This window comes from Megalobrama amblycephala, linkage group LG1, assembly GCF_018812025.1.
Source record: "Megalobrama amblycephala isolate DHTTF-2021 linkage group LG1, ASM1881202v1, whole genome shotgun sequence".
In the NCBI taxonomy this organism is placed as follows: Eukaryota; Metazoa; Chordata; class Actinopteri; order Cypriniformes; family Xenocyprididae; genus Megalobrama; species Megalobrama amblycephala.
Genome location: NC_063044.1, coordinates 21,160,470 through 21,185,651, shown reverse-complemented (window position 1 = coordinate 21,185,651; position 25,182 = coordinate 21,160,470). Strand labels below are relative to the sequence as shown.

At 38.0% G+C, this 25,182-nt stretch overlaps 2 protein-coding genes and 1 pseudogene across 3 annotated transcripts in view; 1 reads left to right on the top strand and 2 right to left on the bottom strand.

Moving 5' to 3' along the window:
* LOC125244061 (stonustoxin subunit alpha-like) overlaps positions 1-25,182 on the top strand; it is a 1,172,099-nt gene that overhangs the window by 825,652 nt on the left and 321,265 nt on the right. The gene's annotated exons all lie outside the window — the stretch shown is intronic.
* On the bottom strand, positions 7,060-14,361 carry LOC125244235 (gastrula zinc finger protein XlCGF57.1-like). Its single transcript, XM_048154310.1, has 2 exons — positions 14,231-14,361; positions 7,060-9,256 (listed from the first exon to the last, which is right to left on the bottom strand). Exons 1-2 carry the CDS (start codon positions 14,322-14,324, stop codon positions 7,539-7,541), a joined length of 1,812 nt encoding a protein of 603 aa, XP_048010267.1. The 5' UTR covers positions 14,325-14,361; the 3' UTR covers positions 7,060-7,538.
* Positions 19,211-23,142, bottom strand: LOC125244660 (annotated as a pseudogene).

The window sequence follows — 25,182 nt, the reverse complement described above, 5'->3', positions numbered from 1 at the left end:
AACCATGTGTTGTGTTTTTCTCATAACAACAAAAAAGAAAAATAGTTAACAAAAACAATGATATTACATAGGTGTGTGAGAATTTGGAAAGTGTGAATCAAAAAGAGTACTTTGAAAGTAGAAGCAATGACCTGTTTTCGTAAGTATAAAAGGAAGAAAAAAAACACACTGAAAATCTGAATCAATCTGCAGATGGCTTATACACATTATTCATAAATACACAAGTGTTATTCACACCCTTTCCCCCCATACAATCACCATGTGGTGCAATCTTTTTTTCTGCTATAAACATGACCTAAATGTTTTACTTTCATTATATACTTATTATTATTATTATTATTAGAGAATATCAAGTTGGGTTGCACCATCGGTTTCCTTGCATGTTGATCAACCTCAAAGTTGGACTTGAAGTCACTGCACATACAGTGTTTTCAACCAGTTTTACTTGTATTCAAATCACTGCAAAAGTATTAACATAAAACTTTAAAGTTTGCATATTAACAGTTATGTATACGGTAGTGATCAAAATAGAGTAAATTATCTTTTAAGAAATACATGCATTTATCTATCAGAACGAATTGGTTGATGACTCGCTGTACATTATAACACTTCATTCCTGAATGAACAAGCCAAATGAATCTGTTGAATCTCAATGACTCACTCAATAAAGGTGACTTGCTGCCACCTAGTGGCACCAAGTGCCACCTATTCACATTTAAAGTAGTATCAATTTTGAATTTAAAATAAAATATAAAAAAAATATATTCAACGTTCTAACACAAAGCATTATTTATGCCCTTTATTAATTAGCTATTAATTAAGTCATTGTTGATGTGAGCTGCATTAAACAATGATATTTCAGATTCTGCATCTATTTCCTCAGCATTGCAAAGATGAATTTTGATAGTTAATTCGTCAGTTATTTTTCGGCAGTTATTTTGTCTTGTTACTCATTTAATTTATTGATTAAATGTAAGAATTTAACACAAAATATGATGCATCCAGCAGACAACATTCCCACAAAGGTTGAAGCATCATTAAACATCATTAATGTCGTAATGTTACTTGTGATATTGTAATAATGTCTATTAAAAAGTACATTAAGCATTTTTGTGTGGGGAGGAAAAGGTCATTCTTGTATGCCGCACAGAGGAGAACCGTTTATGAATTAGTTACTTTTTATGCATGAGAAAATCAAGACATTGTTATTTTAATAGCATAAAAAACTAAAGGATTATAAATTAATATCGTACTTGCATCGTATCTGCACTTAGCCTACGCAACAGGTTTGTTCATATGATATCTGGTGCTTTACTTAAAAAATAATAGATGATGATGATAATATTTTATAAATATAATATAAAGAGTGTGTGAGTGTGTGCTTCGTATTTTTAAAATGTCTTGTCACACATTTGTAATCCCAAAGGTGAAAGCTACAAATCATTAAGCTTTCAGTACAGAATGGGGTTTGCACAATCTCTAGGATTGTTACAGAAATGACAGAAGCATTGCACCAAGTACTGAAAGAAGACTACCTTAAAGGTAAGAAAGAAGCGGAGTAAAAAACATTTTTGATGAAAAGCATGAATGGCATGCTTAATATTACATATAGTATGTAAATTTACACTTAAAATAAAACAAAAAGGATTAAAAAAAAAACTGATCATGACAGAAAGACAGAATGATAATGATAACAACTTAATATTTAAGTTGCTTTATGAATGGCTATGATTTTTTTTCTTTCTTTTTTTTTCTTTTTTATGAAGGGCTAGAAAAATAGCCCTACAAAAAGTAGTCATTATTAAGCGATTACATTTTAGACACTATATTGTCTGTTTTTGCTCTGTTTCGCTGAAGATAATATGTAGCCTACTAACAATAACAGCAGTACGAGCAACACACAGCTGTTTCACAGCGGACGGTCACAGGTATATGGGGGCCCTGCGATAACCCCCCTGATCATGTTGACACAATATTGTCAAAAGCATTAAATATTGGCAATATTAAGATGATTTGGCATTTCCAATTAATGTGGGCCTGTTACATTCTTCTACAGTCTATTATTATTACTATTAGTTTAGGCTACTTTTATTATTAAATTAATATAAGGCTAATATTTGCAGCCGACTGATGATGATGATGATGAGGCTATATAGGCCTATCATAATACATTTCCTCCAAAATAATTTAATAGCGTATCACTGCATACCTGACGTGCTGTAAGGATAATAAAAGATTAGGCGGTAACACGTTAAAATAATGGTCCATAATTAATAAGTAACTATGCATGAAGTAATGCAGGACTAATGAGTAGATGTTTTTCACTTTAAAATAATGGTCCAGATCACTAGTAGTTCCTGCATAGTGATGTTGCATTTCCAGTACTGCTGTTTCATGAATCGGTGTCAATGTTTTTAATCGCCCTTTAATAAAGACACTTTCTTTATTCTTTGAATGAATCAGTTGTTTGAACAAATTGGATGAATGAACAACCAACTAATTTACTCACTCATTAAGACACTTGCCATCACCTACTGACGGTCTGCTACATATTTAGACATTTTAACAATGTTTTGTTGATACTGATTTAAGAGTCTTAATATTCTAATTGAAATTATTAAGAAATATAAGGATTTGACATGAAAGATGAGGCACAAATTTAAAAGGGTTAGAAAAAAATTCCCTTGAAATTCAATTAAGGGGCGAATATGACAAATATACTGATTCATTAAAAAAAAAAAGAAGTAAAAGCTGAATGAACACTGATGAGGATATTGCTTCTAAATAAATTACATTTTCACAATTATAATCCTATTTTCATTCTGGAAAAGTAACTTGAGAAGGAATGGCAAACAATTGCCGCTTCATTCCAGCAAAGGTGGCAGTTTCCGAATAATGATCAGTGCCCTGGATGGGAAACATATATTTATCCAGCCACCAGCAAATGAGTACATTTCATAATTATAAAGGCAGATTCTCAGTTTTGATGATGGCAGTGGTGGACGCCAACTACAAGTTTCTGTATGTGAGTGTCGGTGCTCAGGGCAGGATAGCAGATGCAGGACTTTTTGCCCACTCTGATTTCAGACAAGCACTTGACCAGGGACTCCTCAACATCCCACCTCCACAGCCACTGCCAAAGTCTTTGTACCATTCATGTTTTTAGGAGATGATGCGTATCCTTTACATGCAGACCTAATGAAACCATTCTCTCACAGGCATATGGAGCATCAGGAGAGGATCTTTAATTACAGACTGAATCCACCCTTGATGTAAACAAATGTGAGCTCATAAAACAATGTGTGCACCGTTTAGTACATTCAAAGCATATTGATAACAGAAGTAGAATACATAGCATAAATTTAGTTTAGATTTTAGTCCTCAACATCATGGACCATCTTAGGAAACCCATGTGTTTGAGGATGGTCAAGTTGTGTCTTGTAATTGTGTGCTTGTGCATGTGGTGGTGGAAGTGAGTGAGATGAAAATTGAGGTGGGAGTTGAAATGTTGGTGGATATGGTGAGGGTGGCTGATGTGCAAGAAAGGGTGGGTTTGGTGAATAATTTGGGGCTGCAACCAAACTGCTCGGATTCTTGTGCCTCATAAATTGTGTTCATTATTTTCCTCTTTACGCAAATTCGCAAAGTGTGATCTTTAATGTTACTTATTTCTACTGCCACCTGCTGCCCAAACTGCTTTACATTCCCAGTTTGAATGAATGCTGACATGTCTTTTAACACTGCAAGTTTTTGAATTTCTATGTCTTCAGATTGCCTCTGTTTCTGTTGTTTCTTTAGTTGTGTTTTTTTGTTGTTGTTGTAAAAACACTCTTTTCATGACACGTATCAGTTTGAGCAGTCCCAGGCTGTTTTTGAACTGGTCTTGCATCCAGGTCAGATCCATCTGACACGGTCTTCTTGCTCACTCAGTTCATTTGGGTTCTTCTCATCTCCTTTCAACAGTTCCTTTAATGACTTTACAGCTTGACCCATCTATAAAGTCGTGGTAAATAGTTAATTGACGAATATCCACAATAAATAATTGGTAACTTTTTTAAAAAATCTAGTTTAATACACATTTAATTAATCAATCACTTTTAAAAATGTGATTTGATGTACTCAAGTAAAAATAACATTTGAATATACATAAGTGTACACAAGATCATTATTTTTTTATACTTAATTTTGAATCAGTTTTTCAACATTTTTGTCATGATATTTCTCCATTCAAAATTCCCTTTGGAGACATTTTTATTGCCACTTGGAATGCAATGATAGTAAATCACACTGCGTTTGAATTAACAGTAAGAATACAAGAAAAGAGGTTTAAAATTAGTAACAATAAAAGGGACTGAAGTAATGAGATATAATAAGAGTTTGGCCAATAAAAAAACTGATAAGCTGCATTGTCATCACAGCTCTGTAACCATTCTGAAGAAACTGACTGAGACATGCAAATTGCAGTACATAATTTTGGCATATGTCAATATGATGTGGCACTGAAGCTTTCTCAGTTGAATCTTTGTCCTGATTTATATGTGTTTGAGTAGGGTTGTAGCTTTATTCTGCTGAACTGTGGCCCTCCTGGATCTCACATGTGTAGCTCGTTGGTACAGTCAATGAGAAAGGAGAAAAGCTGGTGGTACACATTAGTCATGCCCCACCAAAGATCTCCCCAAAGTCTCTCGATTCTTTGGTTGTGCACACTTCTACCACGGATGGCACTTACTCTCTCAGATCCACGATAGATATTAATAAACAAACAAACTGTATTGTTTTCTCCTCCATGGTCACATCTAACTCGAGATGGAACCCCATACCTAGCTGTGGCTTGAACAAACTGGTCAAACACTGTGCCAGCCCTGTTGTTGTCAGAAGCTTTCAAAAATACAACCAGTCTGAAAAAAATCCCATACTGTCACACCCCAACTCTCCCGTCATCCAAGTTTAAAAAATAATCACTAGTATTCGCTGGGTCACATGACCATAAATGATAAGATTACTTCCTCTCAGTGACTACTGCATGTACCCTTCACTAATAGGCCCTTAGTAAATGGATTCAGTTGTTCATTTTCGTTCGAAACACTAATGGCGTCCTTTTCTCAAAGTGCCCTTCAAGGGCTCAAAAATGCCGTTTGGAATTTGCCCTTGAATATAATAGTGAACATTTATCTAAGTTAACGTTAGAGCGAGCGGCTATGCCAGACAGATAATCATCTTCATGTTATCCCTCAGAGCAGTTTACATCCTGGGTACCAAAATGTGGGAGCAGACATCCTGTCGAGGCAGGGGCCGAGGCCCGGGGAATGGAGACTTCATCCGGATGTGGTGAAGACTCTTTGGGAGAACTACAGCGAAGCCAGGGTGGATCTGTTTGCGTCTCGAGGGACGACTCACTGTCCACTGTGGTTCTCCATAACTCACCCAGCACCTCTCGGGCAGGACGCTATGGTACAGCCGTGGCCGAGGCTACCGCTGTACGCATTTCCCCCGATCGCTCTGCTCCCAGGGGTTCTGGACAGAGTTCGCCGGAACGGGGCCCGTCTATTATTAGTAGCCCCGTTCTGGCCGACTCGGATATGGTTTTCGGACCTGGTCTCTCTCCTAGACGGTTCTCTTTGTGGGCGTGGCCTCTGAGGGGGCACGTCTCATAGATTCCGGTCTCTCAACTGAGGTTGTTGAGACCATACTCCAGTCCAGAGCTCCATCCACGAGGAAACTCTACGCCTTGAAGTGGAGATTATTCACTTCCTGGTGTGAAAATCATCAGTGGGATCCAGTTAACTGCCCGGTTAGTGTGGTGCTGGACTTCCTACAGGAGAGATTTTCTGCAGGGTTATCCCCCTCCACACTGAAGGTGTACGTGGCGGCCTTAGCTGCTTACCACGCTCCTTTAAGTGGGGTTTCTTTGGGGAGACACCCTCTAATTACTCGTTTCCTTCGTGGCACTTTGAGGATGAGACCTGCAGTACGCATGAGAGTTCCAGCATGGGATTTGGCCACTGTGCTTCAGGGCCTTTCTATGGCTCCCTTCGAACCCATCGAAGAGGTTGCAGAAAAGTTTCTAACACTTAAAATTAGGAGGAGTGCCACAACATTTCACAGTGTTTCGTACACCTTTTCTCTTGACTTATTATAGAATAGGGTATCTACCTGACCTGTGATGGGATTGAAGTCAGTGAAATCTGCCCTTCTCTTCAGCAGTCTTATTGATGAACTTCCTGTACTGTTTGAGAATATCATTGCACTTGTTTGGTCTCACTGAGCAGTTTGAGGATGTTTTTCAACTTGTTGATGCATGATGAATCTTTATTGCTTGCCATCCTCCCTGGATCTAGGCAATCCATGTTGCACACAAGTGGAGATTTTTCTTGTAATTTCCCTGCAAGTGTCAGTAAGCACTTTCTGCAATCCATCCTGAACTATAACACTCTTCTCACTGATCTTCTGTGATGACACCAGTTCCTTCAGCATTTTGTCTGCAGAGAACCCCACATGAACTTTAGTTGCATGAATGAGATTGTTTTTGTCTGTGACATCTATTGACATCAGTTTTAATACTGTGTGGCCCACGAATCCAGAAGTGATGTAGTGTGTAACAACAGCATCATTGTCCTAAAATCTTAAATGAATGCCCATTTGCTTTGTTGGGCAGGTGTGTTGAGGCAAGTTGGAGCTAAACTCTGCAGGACAGTGGCCCTCCAGGACCGAGTTTGGAGACCCCTGGATTAAGTGATTGCCAGTTGACGAGCTCAAGGAAATAAAATGGCGCTGAAAAATAGCCTAACCACTACAATACAAAACGAGTGAAACAACGTGACAAAAAACAAAAAATAAGGTATAGAATACATTTTGATAAATGGAAACTAAAATTTAAAGCAACAAACAAAAATCCCTGATATTCCATGACTTGGACAAAAAATTATAACATTTCCTGACTTTGAATGTGCGGAATAGAAATTTAAAAATTCCATGACCCGTGGGAACCCTGTATGAACTAATACTTTTGACCTATATATTATGTTGCTCACACAAGTGGAAAAACATTTAAACATAAGCTTTATGCCTACATGATTGGTAATGTGTTTGTAACTGTCCGTAATTTATTTGCCAAACTGCGGTAATTTTCTTTAAATCTGCCAGTTACGGAAACTGTCTGTGGAACTATTTCCCAGTGGTGTAAAGTGTTTGAGTAAATGCTATTAGTTACTGTACTTAAGTATCTTTTTGGCTACTTTGTATCAGGATATTAGCAACTTTTACTCTTTACTTGACTACATTTATGAACAAGTAAATGTATGTTTTACTCCAATAATTACATTACATTTTGCATGGCACCTAACTTTCTGCAGCAGTTTCTGCTATAAAGAAGGCATTGTAGGTACTATATCTCGTATGTTTTCCTTTACTCACCCAAACTTGCCAACAAGGCTACTTTACATGAATGCAAGTGTATTAGCAGTTAGTTGTGAATCGCAGGTGTTTGATTTAGGAGATGAGGCAGATAAGGTATCTGTACTTTTATTCAAGTATGGTTTTCAGGTACTCTTTACACCTCTGCTCTTTCCAGAGTGACGACTTCTAAAACAGCTCTCTTTCGAGTGAATCCTCATGTGGTCCCTAAGGTTACCCATGAATCTGAAACTCTTTCCACACTGATCACACATGAATGGCTTCTCTCCAGTGTGAATTTTCATGTGACAATGAAGTGACGATTTTCGTGTGAAACTCTTTCCACACTGATCACATTTGTATGGCTTCTCTCCAGTGTGAATTCTCATGTGAAAATAAAGTGACAATTTATATGTGAAACTCTTTCCACACTGATCACATGTAAAAGGCTTCTCTCCAGTGTGAATATTCATGTGTTCCCTAAGGATTTGTTCCCGTGTAAAGCCATTCCCACACAGAGTGCAGGTGTAAGGCTTTTCTCCAGTGTGAGTTCTCATGTGGTCTTTAAGGTTTCCTATTTGACTGAAACTCTTTCCACACTGATCACATTTGTACGGCTTCTCTCCAGTGTGAATTCTCATGTGAAAATAAAGTGACAATTTATGTGCGAAACTCTTTCCACACTGATCACATGTAAAAGGCTTCTCTCCAGTGTGAATATTCATGTGTTCCCTAAGGATTTGCTCCCGTGTAAAGCCATTCCCGCACAGAGTGCAGGTGTAAGGCTTTTCTCCAGTGTGAGTTCTCATGTGGTGCTTAAGGCCTCCTTTTTGACTGAAACTCTGCCCACATTGCTGGCAGGTGTAAAGCTTTTCTCCAGTGTGAATTCTCATGTGGGTTTTAAGTTTATATTTTTGACTGAAACTCTTTCCACACTGTTGGCAGGCGAATGGGCTTTCTCCAGTGTGAATTCTCATGTGGACTACAAGGTTTCCTTTATGACTGAAACTTTTTCCACACTCTTGACAGATGTAAGGCTTTTCTCCAGTGTGAATTCTCATGTGGATTTCAAGTTTTTCTTTTTGTCTGAAACTCTTTCCACACTCTTGACAGGTATGACGCTTTTCTCCAGTGTGAATTCTCATGTGTGCTGTAAGGTTTCCTTTCTCACTGAAACTCTTTCCACATTGTTGGCAGGTGTAAGGCTTTTCTCCAGTGTGAGATCTTGTGTGGATTTCAAGTTTTCTTTTGTCACTGAAACTCTTTCCACACTGTTGGCAGGTGAATGGGCTCTCTCCAGTGTGAGATATCATGTGGACTTTAAGGTTTCTTTTTTGTGTGAAACTCTTTCCACACTCTTGACAGGTGTAAGGCTTTTCTCCTTTGTGAATTCTCAAGTGGATTTCAAGTCTCCCTTTTTCACTGAAACTCTGTCCACACTGTACGCAGGCGAATGGGGTCTCTACAGTGTGAATTCTCATGTGGACATTAAGGTTTCCTTTTTGATTGAAACTCTTTCCACACTGTTGGCAGGTGTAAGGCTTTTCTCCAGTGTGAATTCTCATGTGGACTTTAAGGTTTCCTTTTTGAATGTAACTCTTTCCACATTGCCGACAAGAAAAGGGTTTCTCTCCAGTGTGAATTCTCATGTGGACTTGAAGGTTTCTAAGTTGATCAAAACTCTTTCCACACTGTTGGCAGGTGAAATATCTTTTAGTTCCTGTCTTTTGAACTCTGTTTCGTGAGGAAGTCTTTTTAGCCAGCGTCGACCTTTCCCCAGTCATGAAATCATGTTTATCATTATGTTCTTTCTCTTCTTCCCTTTCATTAAGTTCATGGCTAGCCTCTCTCAGTGCTGTTAGGTCTAGGACAAAAATAGACAAAACAATTTAGACATTTAAAGCATCAAAACCAACAACATGTATGATCTATACCAGGGGTGTCCAAACCTGCTCCTGGAGAGCTACCATCCTGCAGATTTCAGGTCCAATTCCAATCAAGCACACCTGAACCAGCTAATCAGGATGTTCAGGGTTCCTTGATAATTACAGCAGGTGTGTTGGAGCAGGGTTGGGACTGAAGTCTGTAAGACGGTAACTCTCCAGGAGCAGGGTTGGACACCCCTGATCTATACCATACCCTATGGATCAGGGATGGGCAGCTTTGGTCCTGGAGGACCTGCATAGTTCAGTTTTATCTCTATTTAAATACATGTGCCTGTAATTTTCAAGCAGTCCTCAAGAATAAAGGTTAAATATTGGGGTTGGGTTAAATTTTGCAGGTGTATTTGATCAAGGATGGAGCTAAACTCTCCAGAATAGTGTCCCTACAGAACCAGAGTTGCCCATCCCGTCTATAGATCTTATAATCAATACACCAGTGGTTTTCAAACCTGGTCCACAGGGACCCACCACTGCACATTTTGTATGTCTCCTGTATTTTGCACATCTGGTGAAGATCATCAGCTTGTTAGAGAAGACCTGACATTGATAGAGATATTTGCAGACTACTATTCCTGTTCACCAATAAGACAAGCACCAGACCTGTTATAAACCTAAATACACTTGAATTAATTAACTTAACTGAAAAGTGAACTATTCTATTAGTAATAGAAGATATTTGTCATTGTAATGATGTCAGACATAGCACACACAAAAGTAGAAGCTGTTCCATACTGCGGCACGGTTAGCGATCTCACTACAGCCGTACCGAGCCTAATCTCTTCAAGCGGGCCAGGGCATGGTACGGAGGAGCAATCACACTAGCCAAACAAACTAGACTTTGAGGGTCAAAAGTGCTCACAAGTGTGAGTACACCCTTAATTTTGGTTTAAGACACATTTTGAGAATAATTTATGACACAAAACTTTCCCACCATTGACAGAATTTTCCTGGTATACGGTAGGGGTGCTTTTACTTATCTGAATCAGTACAAAACCTCCAGATCAAAACACAGAAGAAGCAGCAGCAGGAAGAAGCGATAAAAGCTTTGATCAAGTACATGCAAACTAACGCAATCATCTGTGTTATTTTTCTTGACATATTGCATGTTCAGCTATTCATACAACAAAATCTTCTGGGGTCATTAAAGTTTTGTAATAATAATCAAAAATGCTGGTGATGGCTGGCAACTTAAAAAAAAAACAATTAAATGAGATGTGCTTTCCTCAACACAAAATTTACATTTTACAGTTACTTGTAAATGTCCAATACTAGCAGAATCTGTCTAGTACTTTACATGTAACTCTCTAAGCTCTTAATTGCTTGAAATCTGCTATGGAGCCGACCTGTAGTCAGTTGTCAGTTTTTTATAAAATAAACTATAAAAGGACTTTTTTAAATGCTTGAATATGTGCCACACTTAATTCCTAGCTGCTGACGGCCTGCATAATCCATACATATGTATATATATATATATATATATATATATATATATATATATATATATATATATATATATATATATATATATTTGTGACTCATATTTAATAATAGCGCCTATTTTACAATTAATTTAGATGTTTTTGAGAGATGCGAGCTCCAGGGCACCAGCAGCCATTCAGGGGTTGTGTAAGCGCCGAGAACAGCTTAATCTCGGGCAGTGCTTCGGGGATTTACCGCTGGCTCTTATAGTGGTTAAACATGAGACATAATTCAATTTGAGTACATAAAACGGGCAATCTTTGGTCTTATTAATCTATTATTTGTTCCACAGCAAGTCAAATTGTGCTATTGTGCTTATAAACCCAACTGCTAGATGTCAGCGTCATCTCAGAACGTAAACTGACGCATAGCCGGAGAAGCAGTAGGTGCATCAATAGCGTTAAGCCCCGGGTATACTTCAGCCATCCGCGTTCGTGCACCGTCCGCATGACGTAATTTTCATCATGCAGAGGGCTCGCGGCCATGCGGACGGTGCATGTGCAACAGCGCAAGCAGGAAAGAAGAGTCCACTAGGTGACAATACGCACAGTACTGAGCACAATGTGCAGTCGAAGAAGAATGAGTAAAGAGCGATTCAAAAACAAGACGAGTAAACTCAAGAGGCATGCCTTCTCCATCGTTTTTGATTCCTGTTCTCTTGGTGTATATTCTGAACTATGTTGCAATTGTGGATGCACTATTTTTCTTCTCCGATCCTGCCCAACGAATGTCCCATTGATGAAACAAGTCTGGTAAAGAGTATAGAAAAAATTTGTATTGCGCATGTGTCGAACTCGGTCATCTGCACGCATCCGCATCCATTTAGTATACTTTGAAGGATGTGCGGACACGACCAGGCGCGGAAAGTGAAGTATACCCGTGGCTTTAGCATCAGATTGACAAGAGTCAGCTGTTTGAAAAATAGACCATGTTATATAATTCAAAACTCGGGAAACTCACTGAATCTGCCAATGCCATCCGTACTCCTGAGAGGTGTTTGATAGAATGTGATAAGTACTGCACGTTTTTCTCTCAATAACAAAATAAACAGACAACAAAAAATGACAGCGGTGGCAGCATAAAGTAAGCATCTAATCATAGCGATGTGGATATGTTCTCAACAGCTCTGTTGTGATTTGGATCATGTGTCAAACTGCCAACGGCTGAAATCACGTGACTTTGGCGCTACGAACAGCAGATTCGATACACTGATTCATTTATGATCCAAAGCTTCCTGAAGCAGTGGTTTGAAATCGGCCATCACTAAATAAGTCATTATTTTGTTTTTTTGGCGCTCCAAAATATTCTCGTCGCTTTATAATATTAATATTGAACCACTGTACTCACATGGACCGATTTAAATATGATTGTAGTACCTTTATGGATCTTGAGAGAGGAAGTGTCATTACTCCCTATGCAGGCCTCACTGAGCCATCGGATTTCAACTAAAATATCTTCATTTGTGTTCTGAAGATTAACAAAGGTCTTGCGGGTGTGGGACGGCATGAGGGTGAGTAATTAATGACACAATTTTCATTTTTGGGTGAACTAACCCTTTAATCTCAGTTTTTATAAATCTGATATTCTTGATTTTACAAGCCACCAGTCCATTTGTTTGAGATGTTTTTGCTCAAATTCAGTTGCGCCAAACCTGCTGTAACCATAGCCATTGATTAGTTGGGAGAATAGTCAAATTGCACCCTCTAGTGGATGACTAATGATTTGATAGTAAAATCAGGTGCTCGCACCCCCTAGGGGCCCCACAGGTAGAAAACCCCTGATCTAAATTTCAAATAAATCCGGTGCCATGGTAACAGCAATCGAGATATCAAAAATCTGTTCGTAATTTTACATCAACAAAGTCTTGGGCTACATTCACACCATCAGTCCAAATCTGATTTTTGTGCATATCTGATTGAAATCAGATTTAGCAAGTGTGAACTGCAAAATAAATAAATAAATACATGAAATGCAATTTATACAAATCCATTTCAAGCTACATTCATGTGTGGTTTGAAATCCTATTCAAATCACATTTAAAGTGATGTAGTTACACACTATAGTAATGAGTTAATAATGCTTAATTGCGAAATTAAACCAAACCTCAACCCTAGCTCTATAGTAAATAAATGTAGTTAAAATTATCAGGAAAATTTAACTCTGAAGTGAACTAATCCTTTAAAATTACTCAGTTCTTCTTTGAGTGATTACAATGTAATCGTCATCTTAAAATATAGTAACCAATTAAATTGCCGTTTGTGTTTGACCAGTAGGTGGCACTGTCAGTTAATTGATGTGGTCAGTTTGGCATAACAATGACACAGAGTTTGGTGTCAATATGCAAAACCATTGCAGAGTCACGGCTTTAGATCATTTTTGGTCATTTTGCAGTGACGTTTTTTTTGTGTCTCAAGTTACAACAGTACTGTAGAAAAAGCAAATTTCATGTTTTGTTTAATTATAGCACCACCAATTTTTTTATGTGTCCTCACAGTGAGCATCTCATTGCATTTAGGAGTTACACATAAATTTATATCTATGAGCACATAACAATGACCCATGTCCGACTTTGTATTTATTTGGCACTTACAATCAAAATTGTGACTTTTGGCTTGCAATATTAATGGGTTATTAATGAAAATTCTGTCATCTACTCACCATTATGTTTTTTCAAACCTGTACAAGTTCTTCTGTTGAACACAAATTTTGGAGAATATTGGTAATCAGACAGCTTACAATTTCCACTGACCTCAATAGTACTTTTCTTCTACTGAGGAAGTCAATGTTTGGTCAAAATTCTTCAAAATATCTTCTTTTGTGTTCAGCAGAAGTAAGAAACTCATACGGGTTTGGGACGACAGCAGAATTTTCATTTTTGGGTCAACTATCCCTTTAATGTTTATTCACACAAATCCAGTGCTGCTGATTTAATTTGTTAGTTTAACTGAACTTATTTCAGTTTGTATCAGAACTTTTACAGAACATTAAAATGACAACCATGATAATTTTGTCACAACATGTAATTTTCACACCATTTCATCTGTCAGCGCTTATTGATTTCCAAACTACACCTGTACCACAAATGACAATGGTGAATATTTTCACTGGTTTCATCAAATATTATCAGTTCACTCTGTTCAAAATGTTTCTCCTGACTTTCCTCCATATGACACACATTAAATGGTTCTTTATAAAATAATTATTTTGCTTGATTTAATGTTGAATTACTGCTGTTTATGTTCAGGTATGTTAAAATGTAAGTACAGCACTTCTGAGCATTAAGATGCTCAAAGTTTTTTGTTTTTCATTGTTCTCTATTCAGAAGTAGATGTTTGGTTTTATGTTGTAGAAAATATTCTCTATTTCTGTAGAGCTGGACATTTTAGGATCAATAAAACGATGAGAATAAAACCAACCTGTTTGTTCCTCAATATCTTCAATCTTCATGTCTTCAGTCTCATCTTTAATAATTATCTTCATGTCTTCAGTCTCTTCTTTAATAAACTCCATCTGTAAGAAAAGAATAACAGAGTTAATAGTCTTCACCTGTTAAAAAACACTCAAAACTAACGCTGTAAATTAAACACTTCATATTTAGAAGTTTATGATCTACATTTGGTATTTAATGAATTATAGATTATATTTAAATGATTACTCTTTGATGAAAACATGATTAGTTAGTTTGTTAGTCTCGTTCATGTTCACTGTTTGAGCAGCACGTGTCGTGATTCACTGAATCATTTCTCAAAGTGTTTGATTCAATTGACTCGGAGTTGAAAAGTTCAGTTTCTCCACCATTACTCTCCAGAGACTGAACTCGTGTTCATGATAAACTGATTTATGATATATAGAGAGAAATGAGACGCAGGTTTACTGTTTCTCATCAGTGGATGAGCTTTACTCACACAAATATATCCTTCATTACAGTTAGATAAACAATTACAATGTTACATTAAATAGTAAATAAACTCATTTCACATCGCTTGTTTAAAACAAAACACACTATAAATCACTGAACTGTTTCTATCGATTAAAACAGCTTAAATTCTTAAAACAAACCTTTCTTCAGCAGAATCACAGCAGATGCAGAAGCTCGGCGCAGTCTTATGACGTCATGTCATCACTCCAAAATAAAAGTCCTGTTCAGACGCTGCATTTTCTACAATCACAGAAGTGAACTGAAATATAACCATATTTATCAGATAATCTTTGTATTAAAATCAAAACAGTGACAAAAATGATACAAAGAAACATGTTAAAAAGGTTGTATGAGTTTATTCATGTGTCAGCGCAAACTGAAACACAATTTATCTTTCAAGAATCAGTAATCAAGTAAAATAAGCAAAATTTCAAGTATAAATGTAGTTTATTCAATACCAGAAATATTGCTAAAAGGTTCAGTCAAGTTAAAAATGAAATGTTTCACATATTTGTAATTAAATCAGTAAGTAAAGTCTTCAATGTCAGGGGTCATTAGTGTGAGTTGCTGCCTATTTAGCAAATTAAATTGTGATGTGGACACTCTTAATAGAGACTTTCTGGTTCTCTGATGTCGAGTCTAGAGCAATCACACACACAGTTGTAAACGTCAAACTTCACAGCATGCAGACTCTTGAAAGTCTGCCCCATTTGCCACACTCACACATACACACACACACACACACACACACACACACACACACACACATTAACAGATCGCACACAAGTACACTCTCTCTCTCTCTCTCTCTCTCACACACACACACACACACACACACACACAGAGTAAGATCAAAGGATGGAATTCTTCCCTAGTAACAACCTCCAGGCCTATTGCAGCATCTGTTTATGAAAACAAAAACTTGGGTATAAATATTGCCACTTTGAGCCTAGTCCACAGTTCACTCAGCACAATGGCAAAGGGATACTGTCCTGGAGACTCTGGAGTATTTAGTTCATTCTAGTGAAGAAGAGAGCACTGAGCCAGATGACCCATTTGATGAAACCTCTGAAGAGGAAGATTTGACGGAGGCTGCCACAAACTTTGCAACAGAGAATGAGGATTCAGAGGAGGAAGGCCCTGCCCCTGAGAGAGAAGGCCCTGAAACCTACCGCTCCAAGAACTGAGAAATTCTGTGGAGTTCAATTCCTCCTCCACGGACACAAGGGAGAGCGTGGGCAGAGGAGGTCCGAAGACATACCCCTGGACCCACAAGGTATGCCTGTGTCAGAGCTGAAGATGTAAGTTCAACTTTTGAGCTATTTTTTCCGAGCTGCATTCAGAAAATGCTTGTTGAAATGACGAATCTAGAGGGGCAGCGAGTGTTTGCTGAAGAATGATGCAATATTGATTGAACTGAAATACAAGCATTTATCGGCCTTCTGAAGCTACATGTAGTTTATGGCATAGTGAGATGGGGAGGGCAATTTTTCTAACCACCATGTCACCGTCCTGATCTCAACATCACTGTTGATGAGTGCCTGGTCGGTTTCAGGGGCCGGTGCCCTTTAAAACAGTATATGCCATCAAAACCTGCCAAATATGGAATTAAAATCTGGGCGGCCTGTGATGCAAAGACCAGCTACTGTTTCAACATGCAGGTGTACACTGGAAAACCTGCAGGGGCACAGCACAAGAAAAACCTGAGCAAGGAATAGTCCTCGAAATGATGAATGACCTTCAAGAGCATATTGTCACATGTGACAATTTTTTACGTCTTATGCTCTTGGCACAGAGCTCCTGCAGAAAAGAATAAGGATGGTAGGAACGGTTCGAAAGAACAAGTCAGAGCTGCCAAGTGCACTGATGAACCCAAGAGGCTGTCATCTGGAGGGAAATAAATCCGACCTGGACACAGGGGGATAGCTACAGGAGGAGACATTTTCTGGAGGAGCTAGGAAGAGCGCTCGTGTCCCCTTTCATAAAAACAAGGCGGCACATTCCTCGCACACAAGCCTCTCTGCATCTTATGAGGAAAGTGCAGGAATCTGAGGAAGCAGTTTCCTCCACGGCTGGTCCCTCCCAAGCTGGTCCCTCCACGGCTGGTCACTAAGCCAAAAGAAAAAGATGCCAATGGTGCTTGCCGAGGGATGTGGAAACAAGCATCATTTGCGATCTGTGACGTGCAACAAACACTAATTACAGTTAGTATGTAAATATGCAGATAATATTTAAATATAGTTAGGATGATATTTAAAACGCTTATTTATTTTTTTTTATAATTATTATACTTTTGCTGTTATTTTAGTTTTTTTGTTCATAATTGCTGTTACCATCTGAAGATGAGTTACTGTTCATTGAATAGTACAAAAAACAGATTTAATGAAAATGTTTATTATAAAAGGTTTATAATTTTTTTTAATTATTATTAAATTAGAATTAAAACAATGGGTAACAAAATGCTTTCCAATTGGAATCTGTCTAATGCAATGCTCAGGTTTGACTGTATTATAAAGTAAAACTGGCACTTCAAATTACCATTTAAACCAAACAAACAAACAAAAAACTTGACAAAAGTAGTCTTTGAGAAAAATATATATATATTCAAATCAACAACCTAAAAAAAAAGGAGAAAATATGTGCAAAAACAACTAGGGAATTCACAAGCCTTTCTATAGAGAGCTGTACATCAATCTAGTGGTTAACTATGGTATTGCATGAAATTATTGATCACTACTCCCACCAGGTGGCACCAATCTGACTTAAAAACATGGACTTTAAAGGCCTAGGCTGCATTCCAGTTAATTTTTTTAATGCCCTTCCCTCAGCTAACTTTCATCGGTCTCATTTGATTTCAGGGGTCTGGTCACTTTTGACCGCAAAGGTCCTGATTGTGACTCCTAAATGAGGAACCCCAGAGTGTTAATAAACTAAATGTGCAGATAAGCAGATGAATCCACCATATGAATGCAACGTGTTTAGTTAACATACACGTTAAGCGTTACGTTCATCTTCTAGGTTAATCTGCACGAATAGCAGGTGGTTTAGGCTATCAATGAGGTGTGTGCAGAATACGATAGTTCATACGTAGTCAATTTAGTGCAGGCTTCCTTGTTTACGTCCGAACGCCAACTCAGTATTGGCCGAACACGTGCATGTGATGCTGACACAGTAGTCGGCCAATAATGCTGTTATTCGGACGTAAACAAGTCAGTCTGCACTTGGTTCACTACGTATGACAACAGCTCCAATTGTTGAATAAAGTCGTTATGTTTGTTTTGGTTTTGACCACAAAAAATATTCGTATCACTTCATAACATTAAGGTTGAACCACTGTAGTCACATGGGCTATTTTAACCACGTTTTTAACTACCCTTCTGGACGTCAAAAGGTGCAATGATGTTGCTGCCTATGAGTGGATCAGATTCCTCGGATTTCATCAAAAATATCTAAATTTGTCTTATTTAGATATTTTTATAATAATTTGTCTTATGGGTGTAGAACGACATGAGGGTGAGTAATTAATGACAGAATTTTCATTTTAGGGTGAACTAACCCTTTAAAACAATATTCTCTCACTAGGGTTATGGTCATGAGCAATCATTAAAAAAACATAAATAAGATTGTTGTGGCGAGGGGGGCGTGGTTTAGCGGGGTCTGCAGCAGGAGGGAGCGTCTGGGGATGCGTGGTGATTGAACGGGTTGAATGTAAATCACGAACACCTGTTTCTTGTTCCAGTAATTGGCGTGGAGACGGGATAAAACGCCAGGAGAAGCAGGAGCGTGTGAGAGAGAGAGGGACTGCTGACAGTCACGCAGAGTGAGCCGTGCTCGTTCGTTGGAGTGAAGCCCGTCCTTGGATGTGGAATTATTGAGTGTGCGTTGCACCGTCTTTTTGTTTATGTGTTTGATATTTTCTCTGGTGAGAATAAAGACTGTCAGCAGCCAAAGCCGATCCCTGTCCTCTTCCTTCCCACTACACAAGAACCTTTACCACAATTGTTTATTACCATGATAAATACAGTAAATGCAAAGTAACTGACAGATGTTACATGTATAACACTATTGTATATGGACAATGTTCTGCAGAGTTTAGCTCTAACTTACTTCAGCACAACAGCCTGGAAGTTTAACACTTTGTTCTTACTTGAAAATTCCCAAATTGATGGTTCAGGTGCATTTAATTTGGGTCGAGCTAAACTCTGCAGAACAGCCCCTCTAGGAGCAAGCTTTCACACCTCTGATGTAAAGCATGAGGAAGATGGATAACTGAGTGGTTGAGTATGATAGTAGCAATGGCAGGGTTATCTTATAGAAAGGTGAATTATTTTAAAGGGTAAAGGCTATATTTGGTTAATGTTGTTATTTGCATCTTTAGACTGGTGACACTGAAGTGAAGAGAGAGTGCGTAATCATGAATGATTTGGGAGTATATTGTTAAATGCTTTGTTAAAGTTAATACACAGGAATTTAAGAGTACTGTGTTTTTTATTTTATTTTAAATATCCTCTCTAGGATACAGACGTTGTCAACAGACAGGAGGCGATTCAGAAGACTCTGATGGGAATTTATTTCATAAGACTTGTAGGTGCAAACATAGAAGAGAGCCTTGCAGATGTTGGAGTGGTGTTAGAGGGGCAAAATGTTCTTCAGGACCTTAGCAGTGTCCCATATGCAACAGCCATGTTTATGGGACTAATATATGGACTGAATTTGAGCTACCCTCCTGGATTCAGGTATACTTTCAAAGCACTGCAAAAGTTGATGGCAGAAAGTTATCCAATAAAGTGCACTGAAAAGCACACTACCATCTGGACATTTTGGTTGCATATAGGATTTTTTTGGTGTGTGTGTAAATTTGTAAAATAATTTGTAAAATCTTTTACCAGGTTTTTTTTTACCAGGTTAATTTTCACTTTCTGAGTGTGCAGAAGTCTTTTGAATCTAACATTATCTAAAATTACTTTTACATCAGACTGTTAAAAGCATTTGCTCAAGTTTAAAGACTCTTGATTGTAATAACTAAACAGGCTGTTTAAAACTGACAAATACAGTTTGATAACTTGTTACATCTTGTCTTTTTTTGTCTCTACAAGGTAATCACACACAAATAAATGCTGCTTTGAAGGGAGTTACTTTAAATAGAAATCACTGATTTGAAACAAATCTCCTTGTGTTGGTTGAATGAAACCTATTTGGCCAGTTTTAAATAAACTAAAGCATGTCCACTAAACTTAACCAGTTTAAGTTACAGGGAAGCAATTACATGGATTTGGTTGGATATTACTATTTTAAATAGACTCATCCTCATTCAGTTGTGTTGTCACAACACGTGAAGTTTACATAGACTCAAAAATTCCATTAATGTTAATGAAAAACAATTTGCTTGTGTGAAACCACTGTCCATAATTGAATTAAGTAGGTTTAAAGAATCATTTAGTGTGCAGTTATTATAAAGTGTTACCTAAATAAACATTCTCAAGAAGAGAGGACTTATAAAGAAAGAGTTTCTGCTGCTTTGGGTTGAAAATTTAGGAAACATTACCGTACTTTGCTTTTTAATTGTTTGATTGTACATTCAACAAATATCTGAATTAAGTTAATTCCTCCAAACACCAGAGAGATGAAAATGTGCCGTCTGCTCCTGATCTGATGAGCTCATGATCTGTCATTAATGTTTATTTGTGAAGGTCTTGTTCTTGTTCACAGAGAATAAAGTTCATCCTGCGGTTCATCTTCTGCTCCTCTGATGGCAGCATAAGTCACTGTATCATTATGATCCTGAAAGAAGAACAGATTCTGTCCATTAATATTGATTATTATTATTATTATTATTATTATTATTAGAGCACAAGCTTCATTCATCTGAGAGTCAAACTCATTTCAGCAGTGTATAGATGAGAGAAACAGCTGTGATTTTCTCTGAATAGGACTGGTCAGTGGACAGTGATGAAGAACAAGGAAAGTGCTGGTATCTACTCACACTGAACGATTTTACTGGCTTTTTATTGGAGGAAGTGACCTCAGAATAAGTCACATGATCATCTGTCTGCTCCTAAACATCAATGTAAACATGCAGAGAATCAAGTTTAATACACACAACAGACACATATCTCTCACCATAATAGGTAGAATAACACTAAAGCGATCAGTAAATCACATTAGAGAACAGACAGTGAATGTGATGTTTGATGATTTAGTTGACTCACATTGGCTCTGGCAGCAGGAGGAGTGGACATGTCGATCGTCTCATACGTCCCTTTATGTTCATTCTCATCTTTGACCTTCAGACAACAAACAGTTGAACTGCATGAATGACACTTTATTGAGCTTTAAAGACAGTAATCAGATCTAAATCACTGAACTCACCGCAGAGTCGACTGTCCCTTTTTTATTACCTGAGAATTTATGATAAAACACACATGAAAGACAGAATGTAACAATAAGATGTTGTTGAAGCATTAAAATGAATGATAAATTTGACTTGATAACTCTTTGAGATTGACATTACAGGAATTCTCAGCAGGAATAAACTTCTGATTGATAATTTGATATAATCCAGATGTTTCTATGATACACTCAGTCTGAACATGTGATTGTTTGCTCATCATCACAGTGAGATCTGAGATTTTTAATTGTTCTAAAGGAGTAAATCTGAAACTCACCAGCTGTTTTTCTGCGGATCAGCCAGAGAACAGCAAGAAGGAAAACAGCGACTGCAGCGACAGAAATCACTGTGACTGAAGAAGAGATCGAGCTCAGAGTCAGAGACGACTGGAGACAATTACAGACAAAGACAAAAGCCATCCATCGAAACATCGAATGTGATTTCAAACCATTCTGACTCTACCTCTGACTGTAGATTCATGCACATCCTGAGCTGTAAAGGATAATTGTTCATTACTGTAGAATATGACAATCATATTTTAACACACACAATAATAAAAACTCTTCCATAACTGATTCATGAGATTGTTTCTCACCTGAATACTTGACAGTGTATCTGACTGAGGTCTTGAGTTGATTTCTGAGAGTAAGCCGACATCTCCACTCTCTGTTGTCATCTTCATTCAGGAGTGTTGTAGTCAGAGTGATGATACAGAGTCCTGAAGCTGATATCTGATATCTGGAGTCTGTCTTCAGATCAACACCAGACTGATTCACCCACAACAGCTGAAGACCCTCAGAACGAACCCAATGATCACAGGGGGATCCAGTATATGAATACAACTGACAGGACAGAGTCACAGAGCGACCTGGACTGATCTCAGTCTGTGAGGAGGATGATGGGGACACTGAAAATAAGACACAATAATCAACTGAGTACAAATCTACCCTTTTTAAATTGATCACAAAATCATAAAATTACCTTGAAGAACATGCAGATAAACATGTGCATCAGTTCCTTGTTTTCCTCCATTCACATATTGTTGGCAGATGTATAATCCATAATCTTCTTCTGTGACGTTCTTGATGTTCAGAGAGCAGTCAGACCCCCAGACTCAGTCTCTCATGTCTCTCTGTGTCTTTCTTCTTTATCCCTCCAGTAATCAGTTCAACTACTGCTGAATGTCTGTATCTGTTATAGTAGGTCCATGTAGTTGATTCACAGTCAGAAAGAGCATTATTACAGGACAGATGGACATTTTCACCAGAACTGATGAACACATGAGGATCATCCACTCCACTGGTATCTGAAACACATGTACATCTAATCAATCATAATGCTATATATTAATGAATGAAGGCAAAACATACCAACATAAAGAGCAGAAGAATCAAAGCCTTTTTTTCCTCATGAACACAAACATCACTCTCTACAGAATAAAGTATTTTTGTTGATCAGAGCGCTGTTGAAATCTCTGAATATGAAGATAATTGTTGATCATCAGATGTTTGAGTGACTCTGTGTCCAGTATCAGGAATAATACAGTATGATCTGTATGTATCAATTCACAGCTCTGAGATCACAATGTGAATGTATGCAAGAATAAACTGAGCATGTTCAAATCAACTCTTTCCAGACTAATTCCACTAAATGTCTTTATAGAAAATTCAGATTTCGTTACCTGTGAGAAGTGAAGAGAGAATGATCAGTCCCAGCAGACACAGATCACACTTATCAGCCATTTTCTGTTTCTGTCAGTCTTCCTCTTTATTATATATAGTTACAGTTCTTTCTCTAAACTTCCTCTAGTCTGACCGACTAAAGTTTGAAATCCTGCTAGAGTTGATATATAGTGACACTGTACCAGGGCATGATAGAGAAGTAGATTTCATTATAAATATGTCTTTTTCATTAATGCTTAAATGTCATAGGAACTGTCCCTCAGAGATTCTATGGTGATGTGCCCTAACCATAACCACTAACATAAGAGAGATCAGGCTTTGACAGGACAGCAGTTGTGAAACTTGTTCTTCAGTGTGATAAAGTTCATATTCAGACTGGCTCAACACACATCTGATCTGAACTCAGTCTATAGGCTGTACTTTTGCACTTGAGAACATTACTGTTTCATTTCTTTATTACATTTTCTGCATGAATTTTAATTCTAGAAATAAAATCATTAAAATATTAGTGTTCAAACAATCTCTTTATTAAAAAAAAAATCGACTACATAAAAACAAGTTGACAAGACGTTTTGGTGTTCAACTAACAACAGCCTCAGTTGTAAAAACACAGGAAACTCTGGCAAATATTCACCTGCTACAGTCATATGATCACCACACAAGTAGACCCATACAGAAATGTAATATATGTACATAAATGTCCCTATATCCGAGTAGTGATGTCACATATGTTTCATAATTCAATTCAATTCACATTTATTTGTATAGTGCTTTTCACGATATATATCGTTTCAAAGCAGCTTTACAGAGAATGCATGTCAACATTACAATTTAAAGAATGCAGTTAGCAAATAATGTAATAATTTAGGCAATTAATTTACAAACACTGTTAGCAGTTTAACTGAACGTAGAAGCAATGAGCTCCTGAAAAATGAATTACATATTAACAATAATTAGGATATATAGAAATTGGGCAATGTGCATGTTGATCCAGATGTTGCGTCTTCTGAGGTCCTCACAGGAGTTGGTGCCGTCTCTTCATAGGTGTTGGTCATCTGAGGTCTTCTTAAGAGGCTGGATCCGAACTGAAGCTGATGAACTTTCTAGCCACAGTAAAACAGAAAAGCAAATGGAGAATAATTGGAGTAGCTGCTGTTCATAACATTAAGCAAAGATAGTCATGTGCAATTGATCTGATATGAGATGCATTATGTGAATGCTTGGCTAAAGAGATGCGTCTTTAGTCTAGTTTTAAACTGGGTGAGCGAGTCTGAGCTCCTAACATTATCAGGAAGGCTATTCCAGAGTTTCGGAGCCAAATGTGAAAACGATCTCCCTCCTTTAGTGGACTTAGCTATCCTAGGTACAACCAGAAGTCCAGAGTTTTGTGATCTTAGAGAGCGTGAAGGATTGTAGGGTGATAGAAGATCGGTTAAGTAGACAGGAGCTAAACCATTTAGAGCCTTATAGGTCATTAGCAATACTTTATAATCGATACGGAACTTAATAGGTAACCAGTGTAGAGATGATAAGATTGGTGATATATGATCATATTTTCTTGACCTGGTAAGAACTCTAGCAGCTGCATTTTGAACTAATTGTAGCTTGTTTATTGAGGAAGCAGCCACAGGAGTCCAGTCCTCCTCCCAGACGCCCCCGGAAACCCCTTCGTTGAGGACCGTCGCCACGTTCGTCTCCAGGTTTCTCCGATCTGACAGAAATATCAGGAGGTTGTTTTTAGTTTCACATGACATGACTTCTATTGAGAGAACCTGTCAAACAGTTAAGAGTCTTAAAGCGCTCTCACCTTTGATTTTCAGCACGTCCATCATATAGCTGAAGAAGGCCTGCTGCCTTTCAGTCAGCTTCTCTCGTGCATCGGATCTCTCTGGCCAGAATGGCTCCAGGATCTTGTCCAGCTCTTCAGACCGTCTCTGCTTCTGTTCAGGAGTCCAGTTGGCCGAGGAAGCTGGTCTCTTCTGGCCTCCAGAGTGGGCAGGAGCACCGCTGACCTTTCCTTCCAGATGCTTTCTCAGATCCTCTGAGCTCGGTCTTAAGTGCGGCCATGTCACTGATCATCTGGTCATCCAATGACTCGTGGAGGCTTTTGTTGCTTTCTTTCAGTCTGTGGAATTCCTCACTTGCAAACTTTTCCAAGGAATTCAGCCAACCAATCATCGACTCCTCAAAAGGCACGTCCAGGTTATCTTCCGAGCTGCTAATCTCTGTCATTTTTCTTATCCTGATATGAAAGCACAGAACAGAAAATTATAACTGGAAGTATTGTGTGTTAGAGGGAAAATCCTTTGATGCAAAAACGGTATTGTGTTAGCCAGTGCTTAGATTTAGGGTGACGTGTTTTCGACTAGCGGTAGAACG

Excerpts from the sequence above, each read along its gene's own strand:
- LOC125244235 (XM_048154310.1), bottom strand. The coding sequence starts at position 14,324 with ATGGAGTTTATTAAAGAAGAGACTGAAGACATGAAGATAATTATTAAA. Across the intron at positions 9,257-14,230 it reads AGATATTGAGGAACAAACAG|ACCTAACAGCACTGAGAGAG; the intron begins GTTGGTTTTATT and ends TTTTTGTCCTAG.